Below are 17145 nucleotides of genomic sequence, written 5' to 3' on the forward strand. Positions count from 1 at the left end.
GTTCTGGGCAACCTGACCTAATTAAAGATATCCCTGCTCTTTCCAGGGGGATTGGACTAGATGACCTTTGAAGGTCCCTTCCAACCCAAACTACTCTCTGATTTTAAGACCCATTTCTCCCCAGCAGCTTTCTCTGGACAAATTAAAATCCAGTAGCTCAAACTCCTTCCTTTAAAACTCCTTTAACAACCGTATGTACACCCTGAGCATGCTGTGTTATTGTGTGTGCCTGCTCCAAGACACAGCCTCTGTGCTGCAGAAGGGTTCGTCCTCTAGAAGCGATATGCAACACTTGCAAACATGCAGGAAGAGACAACTCACTCTGGAGAAAGATTCACTCACATGACAAAAGCTTTGAGGCTTTTCATCCTTTGGTCTATCTAGCTCTAAAATTTTCTCCAAGAATAATGAGAAAGCATCTATTGCCTGTGTTTTCCTGATGACATGCATGTGTCTAGTTGGTATTTCTGTCCAGTGTGTGCAAGGGGTGAAGGAGATTTTTCGTATGTCTGCGTGTGAATACACAGATTGTAATTGCACTCTCACTCCACACATGACAGAAAACATTAGCGCAACTACTGAAAGCTGACTTGCAAATCAAGAGAAGTTGTCTCACTGGATACTAAGAAAAGGTCAGAAGAATGGAAAGGAGCAAACAATACAGAGATTTGAAGATTTAACTGGAGATGAAGAAAGCAAAGGCCGAGAGCTGGAAAATCAGCTCAGTGCCTCTTATAAAAGGCTCATGTCAATGCATACAGGAAAGGACTGGTGCCTCTCTCCATCCAGTTCCTCACCAATCCTTTTTGTGTACGCACATGGCACTAGCTCCACTCCATTGCATGGGGATTCCAATCAAGCAGCATGTGATGTGTTGTTTTATTTATTGGTATCAAATGGAGAACCAAGATGACTCAGCTACTGACCAGATCCCCCTCATAAGCAGCCCACTGAACTTCAGGCCACTCAAGTGCTTTTCAAACCCCAGCCTTTCATACACATTTCGGCATTATCATTGTAGTCTCACAAATACACAGGGTTTTTTTAACACGTGACATGCATCCTGTTGTGAAAATTAACTCACGTTACAAAGAGATTGAGCATTCCAGCAGGGCATCTCAATTTAGGAGCCTGTATCATCCCATACAATCACAAAGTACCTGTCTTTTTCTAACAGATGACTAAGCACAGCAGATGCATCTACAATATGCAACAGCTGAAACGAACATCTCTTAGACCCATCTCCCAGTTTCATCAGCACTTGGCAAAAACTCCAGCTCTCAGTGAGAAGACACAAACAGTCCCAGTCTCAGAACCAATTTTCTTCCTTTGTCCTCAAAAAAAAAATCTCGTTACCTTTGCAATTCTTCGTAGACAAGACTCAGAAAATTAAGCATCTTATGGGTAATATCTTTGTCCAGGGTTGAAGAAAATCCCCGTTTGTTTCTTATTTGAGTGGTCACATTGTGCCCATAGTGTGAGAACAGAAGAAAGAGAGTCTGTTTCCTGGGCAAAGCCATACTGAAATTAAACAACAAAATTAAAGCTTCTCTACCAGCTGAAGTCTTGTGCTGAAATCAGCATGCAGCAAAGTTATATTCTGCCTGAAGATGTGATGAACTGCTATATGATGTTAGGAAACAGTAAAGTTCTTTGCTATGAGCACCCTCAATAATCCGTTTTGACAAGGATGCCCAAATCCTCTGCTTGTGAAAACAGTAAGAACTTGCCATGCCCAGAGGTGTCATGACATGATTTTCTCAAAAGTGCTTAATCTTTATTCCTAAATTGAAGTAAGCTTTTGAGAACCATCCATTTTGCTCAGTCCGAAGCATTTTATGGTTCTGTCCTTGGTGGCAACAGAAGCCTAAATTTTGTTCAGCCCACTAAAGGTATCTGCTGTGTTGGAAAAGGGCCTGTTTATCCACACACATAGGCAGCAGACACTGAAATCAGAACCCAAACGGTGTCTTGTCAGCATATGAGGTTCAGAATCCATCTCCACTGTGAGAAGGATTGTGCTTTTCCTCCACAGGAGGAGAAAAGAAGGGGACTAAAAAAAAAAAAACCAACAAACAAGAAACCAAACAAACAGAAAAGGCAAGAGCAGAACACTGTACCAGAGCTTGAAATGACTGAAAACAGCTAAAACCAGGAAGTCCTCGCCTCAGTAAATACCACCCACAGGAGATCGTTGAGGGCTGCGAGTATCCTTAGCTTTTTGGACCTGGTCATCTAGCAACCTCTACGAAGGAGGAAGTCTTTCTTCACATGTGAATGGCGCCCATCAGTCCTGCAGGAGTTCCTTTCATGTACTTGTCCTGTCATTCCCTTCATGCCCTCCCATCAGCAAGGCTGTGGTATCTGCCAGATGGCAGATGGCGGCCTTCCCAGCAGGACTTCCTCTCCTTTACAGGCAAATTGGGAAGTGTCCCAATGCTATGTCTTCACAATGCTGTCTCGCCCATGCAGACACTGTAAGGGGATTTCAATTTTCTGCATCTAAAACAAACATCACATGATGTTAATCAGACCAACCTAAAACCACAGCAGTGTGAAGAGAACCTGAATCAGGTGTCTGACACAGTCACCCAACTCATTTAGGCAGCCCCAATGAAAATGACTTTAGACCCAACTGGGAGATGGAAAACAGAGGTAGGCTGTCAGTTCCTTGAAGATCACACCACAGATCAGCAACAGGCAAGAACACACTACCCATGCCCTCAAAATTCCACATGCCATTTCTTCCTGCCCAGTACAACTCAGATGAATGTGATGAGAAGATTGCATATCTCCCATACCTCTTTCTTACGTAGCAGTAGATGATAGCAAGTATCCCACTCGTCAGTATTCCCACACCAATTCCCACAGCAATATAGCGTTCGTAAGAATTGTGTGCATACGAATTTAGTGTTAAATGTTCGCACCTCTCACCATTATAACCTGCGAGGCACCTACAAAATAAATATACACCATGCAAACATTATTCAGGACTTCTCATGCTTTGTATTGCAGAAACACGTTAGTTTTCATCAGTCTTAAACTATTTAGAACAAGCCTGAAAGAGGATGGGCTGAATCCGGTGCTCTGTCACGTCTTCATTGCATCAAGACTACCAGTTGCCCCAGTCTGTCTAGTTTAAAGCAAGCTCAAGGACTGCAGTCACAGCAGCAAACACAGTCTAAACATACCCTCATCGCAGAGGGTGTGGATGAAGAGCACTGTGCTCTGCTGATCCTTAGCTACTAGAAGATCTCCAAAGGCCAAAGCTGCCCAGAAACTTTTAAGGACATCACAATCCTTATCAGTGTGTAAGCAGTTAAAGGGAGATGCAGCTGACATCTTGAAAGATCCTGCCCCCTTCGCTGTGCCCACTGTGAACATCTACTTATTTCTTTACTGTTTACTCTAGCACCAGTTGTGGTTTGAGTTGCCATCACAGCAGTGACCAACAAAGCTGTAAGTTTTCCCTCTTCCTTCCTTAGTATCACACCAGCACAGCACTACTACCTTGTCAACAGTCCTGGGCTACCAGAGCACTCAATCATGTGCCAAACTAAGCCTGCAAATACTTGACTGGCACTTGAAACTGCTGAAATTCAGTCACCTTACATTAGGAACATGTATCAGACAAAGAAACAATGCTACTGTTGTCGTTTTCTATGAAGGATACTTAGAAGATACTTATTCTTTACTTGCATATGGGTTTCCTCAACTCGCTGTGGAAAGCACAGAGCCCATTTATACAATAGCTGTGGTGTTCCTCAAGACAAGTCTGCATAAGCTTCATGAGCTTTGGTTGCTCAGTGTAGTCTGCTGTGAAAGGGAAAAAAAAATCATGTTATACTTAGGAAAAAAATAATTTTAATTCATTTTCACAACTCAAATTGAACAGATACGGCCTGCAGAAAACAGTGCATAGATTTGCTGTGGTATGTCTCATGGGCAGATTCAAGCACTGCTAAGCAGAACAAGCCTCTAAGACATTACAGCATAGCTTTAGAGAAAGAGCAAACTGTACATAAACTGCTTCCTTTTGAGAAGAAAGTATAAAAATGATTCTGGGAAACTCCTCCAGGGTGACACCAGCACTATCCAACCTGGAATCCATCAGAAAAACCATCCCAGGAATATCAGGAGATTAGGACAAAATAACAGTAGGGAATTAGTACACTTCTCAGTCTGAATTCAAATGGTTAGCTGTTTTCCCCATTGTAAGACAAATTATTGCATTTCTAACCCTTCTGCCAGCCCACCCTGCAACTGAGCAAGTGATGACTGGCGGGATTACTCCCTCACTCCATTCTCCATGCTCTGATGTTCCTAGAGTGACCCATTATGCCTGCAGGCGCACAAGACTGCCCAGATGGTCTTCCCATGCAAAAGCATGGTCCACAACTGTTAAGTTCTGAATTTACAAGAAATAATCTGTGTCCAGGTCAGTAAGCACACTTCTGCTTTGAAAGCACAAAAAATTAGTACCTTATTCCCACCGATGGCAGCTCAAATGGGAATAAAGGTGAAGTCAAAACTGTTCTTGGACATCTTATGCCCATGTTTCATACCAAGAGAAGAACACTTGAGCCCAGGAGCACAGGGGCTTGGCATGAGGCTGTAACAGGGGTGCAGCACGTGAAGAGAAAGCACTAAAGCTTCACCATCTAAGCAAGCAGCTGTTTGAACTGGTTTCTCCACCCAGTTATTGGAATCCGTGGTGGGGTGGGGTGTCCAAGCAATGTCTTACTGTTTCAGGGGACTGTTTTAGTGATGGCTGAAGGTGATTTCCTAACAGAGTGATGTCAATACAAGCTTTCCATTCTGACCACAAGAAAAATAACATCATGCAGGAAATTGACAAGGTCTGCTCCAAGTGACTAGGCAATGCTACATCAAGCAGAAACCTTCCTTTCTGACTAAATGCTAAATCAAAGTCTGGAGATAGTGCACTGACGGAACTACTTCTATACATCTAAGCCTCTAGCCATCCTATGGGCAACTCAAGATCCCGCAACACATTTTTTTGGAGTAACCCCCAAAATTCCCCATTGGATTCCAGTTTAAATTACTTAACGGCAGGAATCCCCCCATGCCCTCAACTAAGCAATTTGTCTCTTCATCCCTTCTGCAGCTTCATCACAGAGCTGAGAAGCAATAGGAAAGAGCTACTCAGCTCTTTGCCTGCATGTTGGATTGATTCACAACTTCAGGCAGGTGCCCAAAACAGGATTCACAGGGGGCATGATGTTATCACTGTTCCTCAAATCAACAACTCTACTTTCAAAATAGTGCCCTGTGAAACCTGACAGAATCATCCCGCTTCCTGCTGAGAGAACAATAACTCAAGTCTGCTTGAGAAAGGACACGTTGGTTTACTCCACTTTTCTAGCAATCAAGTGACAATACATATGCACTGAAGGGTATGCTGAGCCTGAGGCTCCATCTCTATCATTCAGCAGTGAGATCTGTGCTACCACAGCCACACTGTCCCCATTTAATGAAAGCAGAATAGCGTGTCTGCTCCAGAAAGCCCTGTGCAGGGCAGGCACACCCATAGCCTTGAACCACACACCCTGCAAGGGAAGAAGTTGGCGCTGGCTACCCACAAGGTCTGCTATCAAGATCTGGCTCTTCTCTGCTGCCTCTGGAATGCTGTTGACAAGCTCTGGGGGTGGGCTTGTTGGCCCAGAGCACAGTCAGCACAGGACTAGGCCTTGGAGGGACAGATTTCAGCAAGAGAAGACAGCTTTTGTGACAAGAGATGGACGACACTAGATTCTGCCCAGGAGGACTGTACGATGCTCACTGCCAGGGAAAGCACAATGGAAAACAAAGCACATGGTTAACACAACTGCAGAGCTCATCCTGCCACAAGGAGATCTAGGATGCAGGAGACCTGCAAAAGCCCATTTTCACTTAGGCCTAATATACCTGCAGACAAACTACCAAAGCTCTGCAGGGAAGAGCTTCAGAAAACAGCAACAGCACATTCATGCTCCCCCCGCGACTCCTGAAATGCTTCAGTACGAACTGCTGTGAATCACCATTTCAGGACAAAAAGGGCTGAACAGCGCATTATAAAACCAGTAACCATGACCACTCATCAGCAGGACCCCTCAATATTTCCTGCCACCAAAGGTACTACTCTTCTTCTGAGTCCTGAGAACATGTCTTCCGTACAAGTTTAGTATTTCACTTGCACCTCTGCCGTATGGGGGAAAAAAAACCCGAAACAAAATGAGGAAGGTACCAACCTACATGCCAGAGGCAAGAAATCCTCAGCCACCTCCACTCTAACTTCTATCAGTTGGATTCACACTACCAGAACATCACTCCTCATCTACCCCATGGCTGCCGAAAGGTGGCAGCCTCCAACCTGCCAACGCCTGGAAGAAACCTTGCTCTGTACAGGTACATAAAGCCTCTCTCCTGAGTGCCTTTAAAGTTTGTGCTGTCATTTGAAATAAAGGTCAGCTTAGAGCAGAATCCTGCCTAGAAAGCGCTGGAGACAAACATCTTGCTGTGCAGGTGACAAACAAACAGTACATTCCTCCCTTGTTGCTTGTTGTGAGAGGCAGGAGCTTTGACCCTTGTGGGCTGCAAAATCAGATCTTAAATGCACACACTCACAAATTGTAAGTGCTAATTATTTTGATATTGCAGAAGTACAAATTACCTCTGAAATAATGATGAGTCTTGAGAAGAAAAAGAATAATTTTTCTAACCCATCCCAGATCATTATGCTAACTCATATCATGTTATCCACCTGGATACTGAATAAGCTGTTGAATAAACACATCCATGTGGCCTTTCATGTCACATGAGGAAAGTAAAGCATGCTGTGTAAGCACTTGACAACTGAGTCATTCAAACAGATACACTTGGCAAGATGTGACATGAAATCAGTACTACAGGTACTTGGAAGGCTGGGCATGCCAAAACTGACAGACCTGCAACAAGACAAGCCAAGCCACTAAGACCACGAGAGCTCAGCCTTCAACTATGGTGCATCAGGGAGTAATGGAAGAACCAGAATGGAGATGGAGAGAGGGAAAGGGTCAGTCCCATGTGCAGGGCCTCCCTCACAGCCTGTATGGGAGACCCAGATCACAGCAATGAAGGAATCTTGTTTTTCCCCAAGTAAAAGCAAGCCCTTCCCTACTCCTAGTTGCCCATTTTGCTATGAAGGCTCCCCTCCAGCCCAAACAGCATCCCAAGTTTTTATCCCTGCCATCTCAGCTCCCAGCCAGGCATTCTTTCCACTACCTTTTCTTCCCTGACTGATCACCAAGCCTGACATTTTCTAGCCCCAGCACTAGTGAAACTAAAGACTGTGTAATATAAAATAAAGAAATAGGACATGAGCTTGTAAGTAGGAGGCAAGTGGATTGAGCGGAAATTAATGGTTTTGCCCAAACTACACCTCAGGCCCCAGAGGACTTGCAATCCACAACAAACTGCCAGTTCCTCCAGTGAATTCATTTTCATAGGATCTAGTATTACTGAACCTTGGAGATAAACCTTACTAAAAACTTAACTTGCACAGGAGATACAAGAAAACTTCAGAGAGATACAGCCAGTTTCTCTGGTGAGTCTTGAAGCATTTCTTTTCAACCTTCTTTTCGGAGATGGTATTTTCTAACTTTTCAGTGGCTTCGTACAACCTCCACCAAAATATATTTTTAACTATCTGTGTAAACATGTATTTGCATGCTTGGGAGTTTGGTTCTGCTTTGAGGGGAACACACTCTCAGCTAAAAGCCCTGTTATCTAGTGGACTTGCACCGCCACAACTAGCCCAAGGGTACATGGGACTACTACAGACATGGCTGTCTACCAGTAAAAAGCCTCTTACTTTGTTAAAACATGATCCTTGACTCCTGCTCTCTAGAAATAATACAAACAGGGTACTGCACTGCACAAGTCACAACATATTTCTACTTCATTAAATTCCTGTTTGCTGTATGCAGCTCTGGAAGTTATCATGGCATAGACAAATGCAGATCACAGGTCTGATAAATGAGACTACTGCAGTCAAAAATCTACATTACTTCACATATGTATGAGTATATATTAGACACATTTTACATACATATAGATGAAACCCACACATAGAGTGTATGTATGAATGTATATTGCTGCACTATAACTAATTAGACAAACCCCCCGCAACAGTTTGACTTGTTATGAGAAAAATAAGCAGCTTAAGGATCTACTAAAAGAAGCTTGCAAGACATCCTGTGCTGACTTACAATTAACAGATGATGATTTGTATGCAAGTTTATGTTCTTTTTAAAGAACAAAGACATTATGTCTCACAGTTCAAATCCTTTCCTCCTTTACTGACCTGCCAAAACCTCACTTCCAGATTGCACAGTTCTCCCAAAGAAATGACATCCCTACTACCTCAAATCACATTCAGAAAGCAGCTCGCAGGATGAACACAGTGCTCTGGTCTCAGGTGCTGGCAAGGAAACAGCTGGAGTTCACATTTCAGTCAGAAAAGAAAAAGAGAGAGCTAACACTCTGAAAAGGGCTGGAGAAGCTGCAACAGCCAGCAGCAAAACTGCAGCAGAGAAAGAAACTACTGAGTAACAGTAATGAGAGGCATGACTGGAAGTGACGCTTGCTGCATTCTCACTGTGTGTATGAAGGTTCACATTGAAGACAGCTAGAAACCAAGCCCTGGTTACACAAGTAACAGAAACAGCCATCAGAAATGCAGATCATCTATCCCAATTTGCCTTAAAATTTCTGCTTCAAATTGTAACTGGCTGTGGATAAAGAATCCTTCAGCTGGGCAACGCTAAGCCTACCCCAGCTGAGGAGCACCTCTTACCTGAGAGACGGTTTTAAGGCTCCACGAACAGCAGCTCATCTCACAAATAAAGCACACAAAAATTTCAACAGTGTCCAAGTGACAGTTTTTTAAAATGACAGGTTAATAAAGACAATCAAAACAAGAAAGGAGTACCTTCAGCATTGTTTTTTGTCCAGTTATTCCATAAGTCCGTGCTAAGGGATGAAACAGTAAGAGCTGACTCTTCACTCAGTGCCCCCATTGCTGTGTAATGCAAATAGATGCTTACTGTAACAGAAAAACTCAGTATATTTATTCAAGGCTCACATTATCCACAAAACATGTACCCACTTACTACACTTCTGATACCATGCAGTGATGCAACAACCATTCATTTCAAACATTCTTGCCTCAAACTGCCCTTTGCCACAGAGAAATTATGATTGGGGGGAAACTAACTATTGTTTGTGAATTTCCAAAACACACATCCATTCTGTTCTCCACTCTATTACCTTATGCAATTTAGAACACAGATAAATGCAATATACTACAATGTTACACCTATTTACCAGGAGCTTTTCATGAGGTCTGCATTATACCCTATGAGTTTAAGTTTCATTCAAGTTTAAAGCCACTTAAGTAATTCTGCTTTGCAATGCCTTAGCATGCTTCCCACCCCTGCCGCTTATTTCAGAAGGAGCCAAGTGTTGTTCAACAAAGCTGTGCACTTTATTACACACAAGAACATACCTTTCAGCAAAATATAGATGAGCATTCCAAATGCCATGGCACACAGCTGCTTGAAGCACCTTCTCAGTTCCTCAGTCCAGGCAACTCACTCGGCTTATCTGGGCTCCCGTGTTTTCTCTCACGCTTATATGCCACGAAGCGTCATCTGCTGCTCTCACCAATCAAGAAAAAGTGCATCTGGCAACAACCACAGCCCCTGGGGCAACCACACATTTATTTAGGAAACTGCTATTATCTAGCAATGGAATCAGGTTTTCTTTTGAAACCCTGGTTTCCTATTACCCATGGGCATCATTGTGCATGCAAAGGTACAGTTTTCAAGACAGATGTGGTATCTGTCAGAGCAGATCAATGAAATACAGCAAAACAGGTGAGTAAAATGAAGAATGACGTATTGTGGAAGACGTGATCTTTCTTTCCCATAGAAATGCAATCTTGTGTTACTTCCAGGAGGACAGTCAGCATTCAGGATGCTACTCCAGGGCTCAGGGTCTGAGGACCATCCCCTGTTTTGCTTGTGTTCCTTCGTTGGTCCTCTGGGCACTGCATCCAGAAGAGGAACCATGAGAACAGCTACTGCCGATGTTATAAAGTGATAAGACACAGAGATAATGGATGATGTTCTCCACTGGTGACTGCAGCGAGAAGCCTTTGCTGACAGGCTCTGGGGAGTCTATGGGGCATGCTGACGGCTCCTCAGCCAGCCTTCCCTGTACACAACCTTCTGAAGCAGGGAAAGCCACCAGCCCTGCACCTGGCATGTGACACTGGCTGAAGCTCCGTGCAGTTACGTGGAGCAGAAACAAAGCTGATGAAGCACAGGCATAGAGAAGACAGGCAGAAAGGGCAAGTAAGCTGTGGTCTCCTGTAACAGGAGAACCCTTCATTACTCCTGCCACTACACTGCTATAAATGCCCATCTCCATCTTTTCAAAGAAGTAGGTATGCATAATGGGAACTATCATACTTTTTACATGAAGTGTTTGCAGGTTTCTAAGACATATCTGTCACACTCATTTCTCACACTAAATGTCACTCCACAGGTCCAAATGCTGTTCAGCTTCCTTGGGCACAGGCAGCTGGGAACTAGTAGGACTAGTTGGATCTCCAGAGGCAGAGCCAAACATACTAGAACCAGAAGCAGTGCCTGGTTCAATAAGGCACAGACACAGCAACATCCTGACTCTGATTGAAGCAGAGCTACACACTTCACACCAGCAACAGCTTCTGCAACTATGAGCTCCAAACAACAAAACCATTTCATAGTTTTTGTATTTTACAGCCAAAAATCTTCTGACAAACTCCAGTAACTCTAGCCCGCTCAAATTCTCCCTCTATGCTCCACTCCCGAGGGATCTGCAGGATTCAACCTAACCACTTTACATGTTAAGGGAAAAAACACAAGCCAGTTCTGCACATTTTAATTATACCTTCTCCTGCTCATGGACTGCATTCCACAAGGCTTTTCCCCTCCTTTGCTATCCTGAATTGCTGCATGCCTGCACACTGATGGAGTACAGCCTGCACACAGGAGTGTTTCTGCCTACCTGGATAACCTCTGCTATCATTCCCAAGCAGGAATAAGGCTCACAAGTCCTGCTTTCAACACACATCTACACAACAGGAGCTTAATCCGATGTGAATCCATGAGGTGGCTTTGGCATTAGGCAATAGACCTGGGTGCGGTAGGCCCATAAGAAGGCTCCAGTGGATAAGGCTGGGTCTCTGTCCACCACAGGGCATTCAGGCTTGGACCAGGCTTGACCCAGCCTGGCACATGAGCATGCTTTTCAGGGTGGTTGCTCCTTCTCGATGTTCTCCCAGTGGAGAATGCTCTCACAGATGTTTCTGGCTGCTCTGAACATAGCATGCTGCAGATCAACACCTCAGTCTCACTAGCTTTTGTGTAATGCTAACCCATCCACAGAGGTGAGAAAATAAAAAGCTTTAGATGCACAATAAACTGCTTGCAAAGCATGAAAGAAGCAGACTTGCCCAACTGAGATAAACAAAATGCCATAAATTGTTATTCTGCCAAAAAAAAAGCAGAGATGATTAGAGTTTAATCCAAGAAAAGAAACACTGATCTAGAACAGCAAGATAAACAGATGAAAAATCTCATGACTGAACATGCAGAACACATCCATTAGCTCCACTCCTAACTCACTGATACAAGGGAAAAAAAACCCACAGTCAACCCGAAAAACACATCAAAATTTCTCACCAAGACTAATGTAAGAGTAAACAAATTTTATTCCATCTCAACCAACGTTGGGTTGATCAGTCTGAGTCTTATCCCCACAAGCACCTTGATCCTCCTGAGTTGTAACTACTGCTCAAATTTAAACGGATAAGCAAGTTCCTGCACTCTTGGCACTACACCTTTAGCAGTGATTCTGGCAGCCTCTTTGATAAATGCTGCATGCAACAGAACTCTTGGGAAGTTCATCACAAAAATCATCAGCACAGAAGTGATGTTCCATCTTCATTCTTTTATTACAATAAGAGCATGTATTTTGTTTAAAGCAGGAGTATTTTGCCACACCCTCCCTTTTCAAGTTGTCTAGAGTCTACTGGCAAACACCTAAAGCTCTTGATAAAAATAAATCAAAGCCATCCCAACTGAGATAAAAACACCAAGATAAAAGTCCAAAGTGGCTCCAATGAGAACTGGGGTAGGCTCTTCACACAGTTCAAGCGACACCTTCACAGCCACTCCATTCCAACTTCCACATTGCATGAGACTAGTCTAGAGCCATCTTGGAACTAAAATTTCTGGCAACAGAAAAGTACTGATCTTAGTATCCCATCTAGCCTTCTCTAAGCAGTAAAACACTGTAGTCAAAGATTCACAGAGCTGAGCCTTATACCATGGACTAAAACCAGCCCTTCACGCAGTTTCAGAAACCAAGAGAACAATTAAGTGGCTTAAAATTCCAACACAAATATTGCATTAGGGATAAACTCTTGCTTTTTTCTTCTTCTTCCCCACCCCGTTACATATATAATATACATACATGGTGGTTTAAACTATGATTTGCCTAACTGAAGTCTGATCCAGCCCAGCCAACTATTCAGTTTCTTGTGAAGAGTGAGGGTGTTATGCACCAAAACATTTAGTTAAACAAATTCAGATATGGAAAGAAAATAATGCTGGCCTCCATTCTAGCTCCTCATTCATGCATACCTCATGCAAACATTCAAGAGCACAATTTCACCAGCGTTCAGGTCCACCTGACTGTTTTAAAACAGGTATTGAAGTTTTGCAGTCATGTCAATGTTACCGCTAAGCAGCTGAAAAGTTCAGCCTTTCACTCCTTTCAGATTCAAGATTTCTGCTGCTATCTCTTAAGTGTTTAAAAAAAAAAAAGAATTTTAAGAGTACAAACTACACCCAGTATGCGTCATGCCCTCAGAACCCAAATCATATTTTTAAAACCTATCTAGCATGTCGAAAGTAAGTTTTCATGTTGTTTGATTAAGACTGCGGTTCCAGGTGCTTACAAGACTTTGGTACTTGCACCCCACCCCCAAACACACAGGTACGTTTGTAATTCATGCTGCTGCTTTATTTTCACACAGGTAATAGACCACCGCCACCAGATCTGCATAGGCTGCATTCTCCCTTTTAGCTTTTAGTCAGTAGGAGGTTACACAAAGTATTTGAACATCTTGTAAACCATTTGGTTTAGCATGCTTTACATGAAAAAATAAATACAATGTAGAAATAAATATCTTTGTAGTAAAAAATAAACATTTTGTGTATCAATAAATAGAACAACTTGGATTCTTCTTCCAAAGGAGCCCACTTGCTCTAGTAAATGAGCTTTTTGGCAACTATGAGTGTGTTCTTCAGGAGCATTGCAACAGTCATAGGTCCTACCCCTCCCGGCACTGGAGTGATAAAGGCAGCCTTCTTCTTCACTTCTAAGAGAAAAGAGAAACAGATATTAACTAAAAGAGTTTCTAAACTCTTTTGTTCCTTCAGTTGTCCACAAGCACTTAACTGGCAACAAGCACCAAGGACTGTGACTTGGAAAATGTTGGAGAATATGGGACAAGTGTACAAGAATATGGGACAAGTGTACAAGAATATGGGACAAGTGTAAAACAGACAAGTTTTAATCACTGAGTTCTTACAGCCAGGGTAGTGACAGGACACTATCAGAACTGGGCTGCAAGGTCGTCTTCTTCATCTGAACATTATTACCCAGGGCTAGTTCTGGGTAATGCTTTCACAACCCATTTGAGCTGATCTATCTGCAGCAGGCTGCCCTTTCCTCCTGAGAGCCTGTGCCAAGACAGATAGAAAATAAACCCCACCCAATTTTTTGGTAAGGGGCAGTTTGTGACTACTGTTTGACCAGACTGACCAGCTGGCCCAAGAAGGCTGGGTGACACAAGACAGGACAACCCCAGGAGGGCAGCAAGGACTTGTACAACCTCCATATGCCAGCTGGGATACTGCACCTTCAATATCCAGGAGAGCTATGGAAGGTAGGGACCTGATCCTGTAGGTAAAGAGGTGCCTCCCCACACTGTGTGTGCTGCTGAGGAGCAGCATGCAGAGCAGGAGTCTGCTCTATCAGAGCCAACAGCAGAGCACCAGCACCAGTTAAGTCACCTAACAGCCCCTTTTGCCTCCTCTTGCTTGCACCTTCTATCAAAGACATTCTATGATCACAAAAGGGAACTTAAACCACAGAGGAAGAAAGTAGTTTCCTGGTTCATTTGCTTGTCTGTTTCACACTATGGACAGAGAACAAAATCAAGAGTTGTCTGCAAGAGAAATACAGATCCTAATGGCAAAACTCCCACTGTGACTTCAGGCACAAACGCTCAGCTCCTCCAGAGAAGACTTGGGGTTTTTAACCAGTGTTACTAGGGTGCCTATACTGAACTGGGATTCAGAAATGCAGATCTCCCCCAAGTCTCCAACAGAAAGAAACTCAAGAGCTGAATTTGCTCTAATAACAATTATGTCAGACTATCCAAAGTCAGTAAACACCTTGAATGCTTGTGTTAAGAGGTAAATCCATGCAGATTATTTACTTAGCACCTGTGAAGTTAACTTCTTTGGACAAGGAATTAATATAATGCAGCAAACAATCCTGACTTGATATTCTTATCTACTGCACAAAACGCAATCAGGTGGAATTGCAGGTTACTTGCATAGAAATTAGATGCAACTGGCTGGGAATTCAGCACATAACTAATGAGCACTTATTTGCTAATAATGGTTACTCCAAATAGAATATTATTAATCTGGTTACTACAGAGGGTTTTTCTCAAGTGCCACTGTGAGAGGTTTTTTCTGGTTGTTAGCTTTTTTTTTCCCCCCCTTGCTTATGAATAATTTCATGGCAACACACAAACCACTTTTAAAAAACACTGTATTTGAAAAGGCACACACCCACCCACCCATGAGAACACTGAGCAAGCACAACTCTGACACAAGCACATACACTTCCACTGAAGTCACTACAAAGCAGAACCTACTACACCTGGCCATGAGAAGAGCTCCACGGATGGAAAACTAGGCACCTGGGTTTTGGAACTAAGACAATAATTTGCTCCTGCTTTAAGTGCATTCATTCTGAATTGTATGTGGCACTTTACTGTAGAGAATCATAGAATCACAGAATGGTTTGGTTTGGAAAGGACCTTAACATCATTCAGTTCCAACCCCCTGCCATGGACAGGGACGTCTCATGCTTGTCCAGGCTGAACAGCCTCAATTTTCTCAGCCTGTCAATAATATAACAACATCTCAAAAAATGAGTATTACAAGAGAATTTGAAAAGCTGGATATAATTTTTTTTGGACAGAAAAGTTTTAGGGAAGTTAACAGTGATTATCTCACTGAACTTGGGCACAAAAAGATTAAGCCTCATTGAGGACAAATGGTAATTACACCTAGAAGGGTTTTAATTATGGAGCTGACTGATACCACCAGATATAGCGTGAAAATACTTGGAAATTTCGGTCAACAAATTGTTGTTATGTGGTTCTTTTCACATGTAAACTGTAACAAATGAATTCAGCTCTCCTATGAGTCATCCTTACTATTCTCTGAAACCAATAATTTGTCTTTTTAATAGTTACATTATTTTGTACTACCTTCCATATGAGCCTGCTGGTTTTGGTTAGCACAGTTACTCCAAATCCCCAGATTCAGGTCCTAATTATTGAAATTTACCCACATCTGAAGTAAACACAGTAATTAACAAAAAAAATCTGGGGCATTTCAAATTGAAATGTTTGTTTCTATGGCAATGTTACATACTGCTTTTTGTGGTGTTATCCAAACTACTCCTATCTGACTTACAAAGTGGAACAATCCACAACCCGACGGTGCCTTCTAATGAGTATCTTGTACAACATTCATCGCCTCTAGTGTTAGTAACCGTACTCCGTGGTAAACACACGGTGCTATGGTCACAAGTTGCCGGGGAATCTCTCTGCCCACACTCTCTCATTATGAAAATCCCTGTGGGTCAGTGTGGCAGAAGACATGTTTTGTATCAGTTAGCAGAAAACCACCTGGACAGCTTATTCCCCAAAGCTGATTCAGGTATTTCAATACACAAAGAGGTGTCTTGTGTTGGGGAAACTACCATCTGATAAGCTGCCATTGGTAAGAGCAAATATAGATACGGTGAGTGCAATTTTCCAAGCTGAATGCCAGCGATCAAGAGGGAAAAATAACTTGGCCCTCAAAAATGTGACTAGATTTTGTTTTCCTCATCAAGCGTAGCACAGTTCCCAGGCGTGACAGATCTCCTGTCAGTTCATTCAGAAGGTCATGTTCCTGCTTCTCAGCAATGGTCGAACTTTATCCCCAGGTTTAACTCTGCTTTCTGGAGCTGCCTGTCCTTGTCCCAGGCATTTCTCTGCCCATGTGGAAAATGTTGGCATGCAAATTTGGTGCCTCTGGGGGCGGAGCTGCTGTTTTGCAGCTTCTGTAGAACCTTAAAATCTTCCTTTGATTCTTCACAAGAAATGAAATGTAGATTGTTTCCTTGAAAAACAGGATCCACTGCTTTGGAAACAGCCCTTCATTCCTAGGTTCCTTTAAAGCTAAGGACATCAGACACCTAACAGGGTTAATCACACAAACCAAGGGCAAGTCTCAACCTGAAGGCAGTTCTGGGTCTTGTGCATCTGCATTAAGCGATGCAGAGCAATTCCTGCCTAAGCACTGTTTCCACACAGCTTTATTAGCCCCTGTAAAGCTACTCTGGATTGCTGCATCCCTGCACCCCTGCATAAGTGCAAAATCATGTGCTCAGCAATCACAGTAGATACCCCATGTTCTGCTCTTCACATTCTCGGATTCTTCTCACTGCACACCATGGGATGCCAAATGGCTGGATCTACACTTCACATCAGTGTGTTCTTTTTCATGTTATCCCTGTTCCCCTTACTGCAGCTATTTTAACAGCAATAGAAAGGAAAATCAAGAAATCCTGGTGCGGTACTGTAATTCTAAGAGCACGTACACCTTCACTTCTCCAGTACCTCTAAAAGCCAAGCAGCAGAGGCATCTTCGGCAGCAAAACCCAGCACAAAATTATGCACAACAGCTTCTTTACAAT

The 17145-nt window shown here is 43.0% G+C and overlaps 2 protein-coding genes across 8 annotated transcripts in view; both read right to left on the reverse strand.

The window, feature by feature from the left end:
* MTHFD2L (methylenetetrahydrofolate dehydrogenase (NADP+ dependent) 2 like) overlaps positions 1–17145 on the reverse strand; it is a 65759-nt gene that overhangs the window by 20334 nt on the left and 28280 nt on the right. For 3 of the 6 annotated variants that reach the window (XR_008974989.1, XM_057429868.1, XM_057429864.1), the window contains one exon: positions 12020–13474. The exons of 2 other annotated variants lie outside the window; for them this stretch is intronic. Coding sequence is in view for 3 of the 4 variants with exons in the window: in XM_057429868.1 (XP_057285851.1) it covers positions 13362–13474 (113 nt within the window). In the remaining variant the exon portion in view is untranslated. Of the gene's footprint in view, positions 1–12019; positions 13475–13590; positions 14297–17145 lie in introns of those variants that run through there. One more of the 6 variants, XM_057429866.1, reaches the window with a different exon arrangement.
* Positions 868–10314, reverse strand: EPGN (epithelial mitogen). Of its 2 annotated transcripts, none has more exons than XM_057429872.1 (5): positions 9548–10314; positions 8972–9085; positions 3696–3816; positions 2802–2954; positions 868–2502 (listed from the first exon to the last, which is right to left on the reverse strand). In XM_057429872.1, the coding sequence occupies exons 1-5, from the start codon at positions 9582–9584 to the stop codon at positions 2448–2450; spliced, it is 480 nt and encodes a 159-aa protein (XP_057285855.1). In that variant the 5' UTR covers positions 9585–10314; the 3' UTR covers positions 868–2447. The 2 variants fall into 2 exon arrangements, with proteins under 2 accessions (XP_057285855.1, XP_057285856.1); XM_057429873.1 differs by having other exon boundaries at positions 8972–9061; positions 9548–10313.

This window comes from Pezoporus wallicus, unplaced genomic scaffold, assembly GCF_028554395.1.
Source record: "Pezoporus wallicus isolate ANWC-B61680 ecotype Strahan unplaced genomic scaffold, APGP_CSIRO_Pwel_v1 contig_5696, whole genome shotgun sequence".
Classification (NCBI taxonomy): domain Eukaryota; kingdom Metazoa; phylum Chordata; class Aves; order Psittaciformes; family Psittacidae; genus Pezoporus; species Pezoporus wallicus.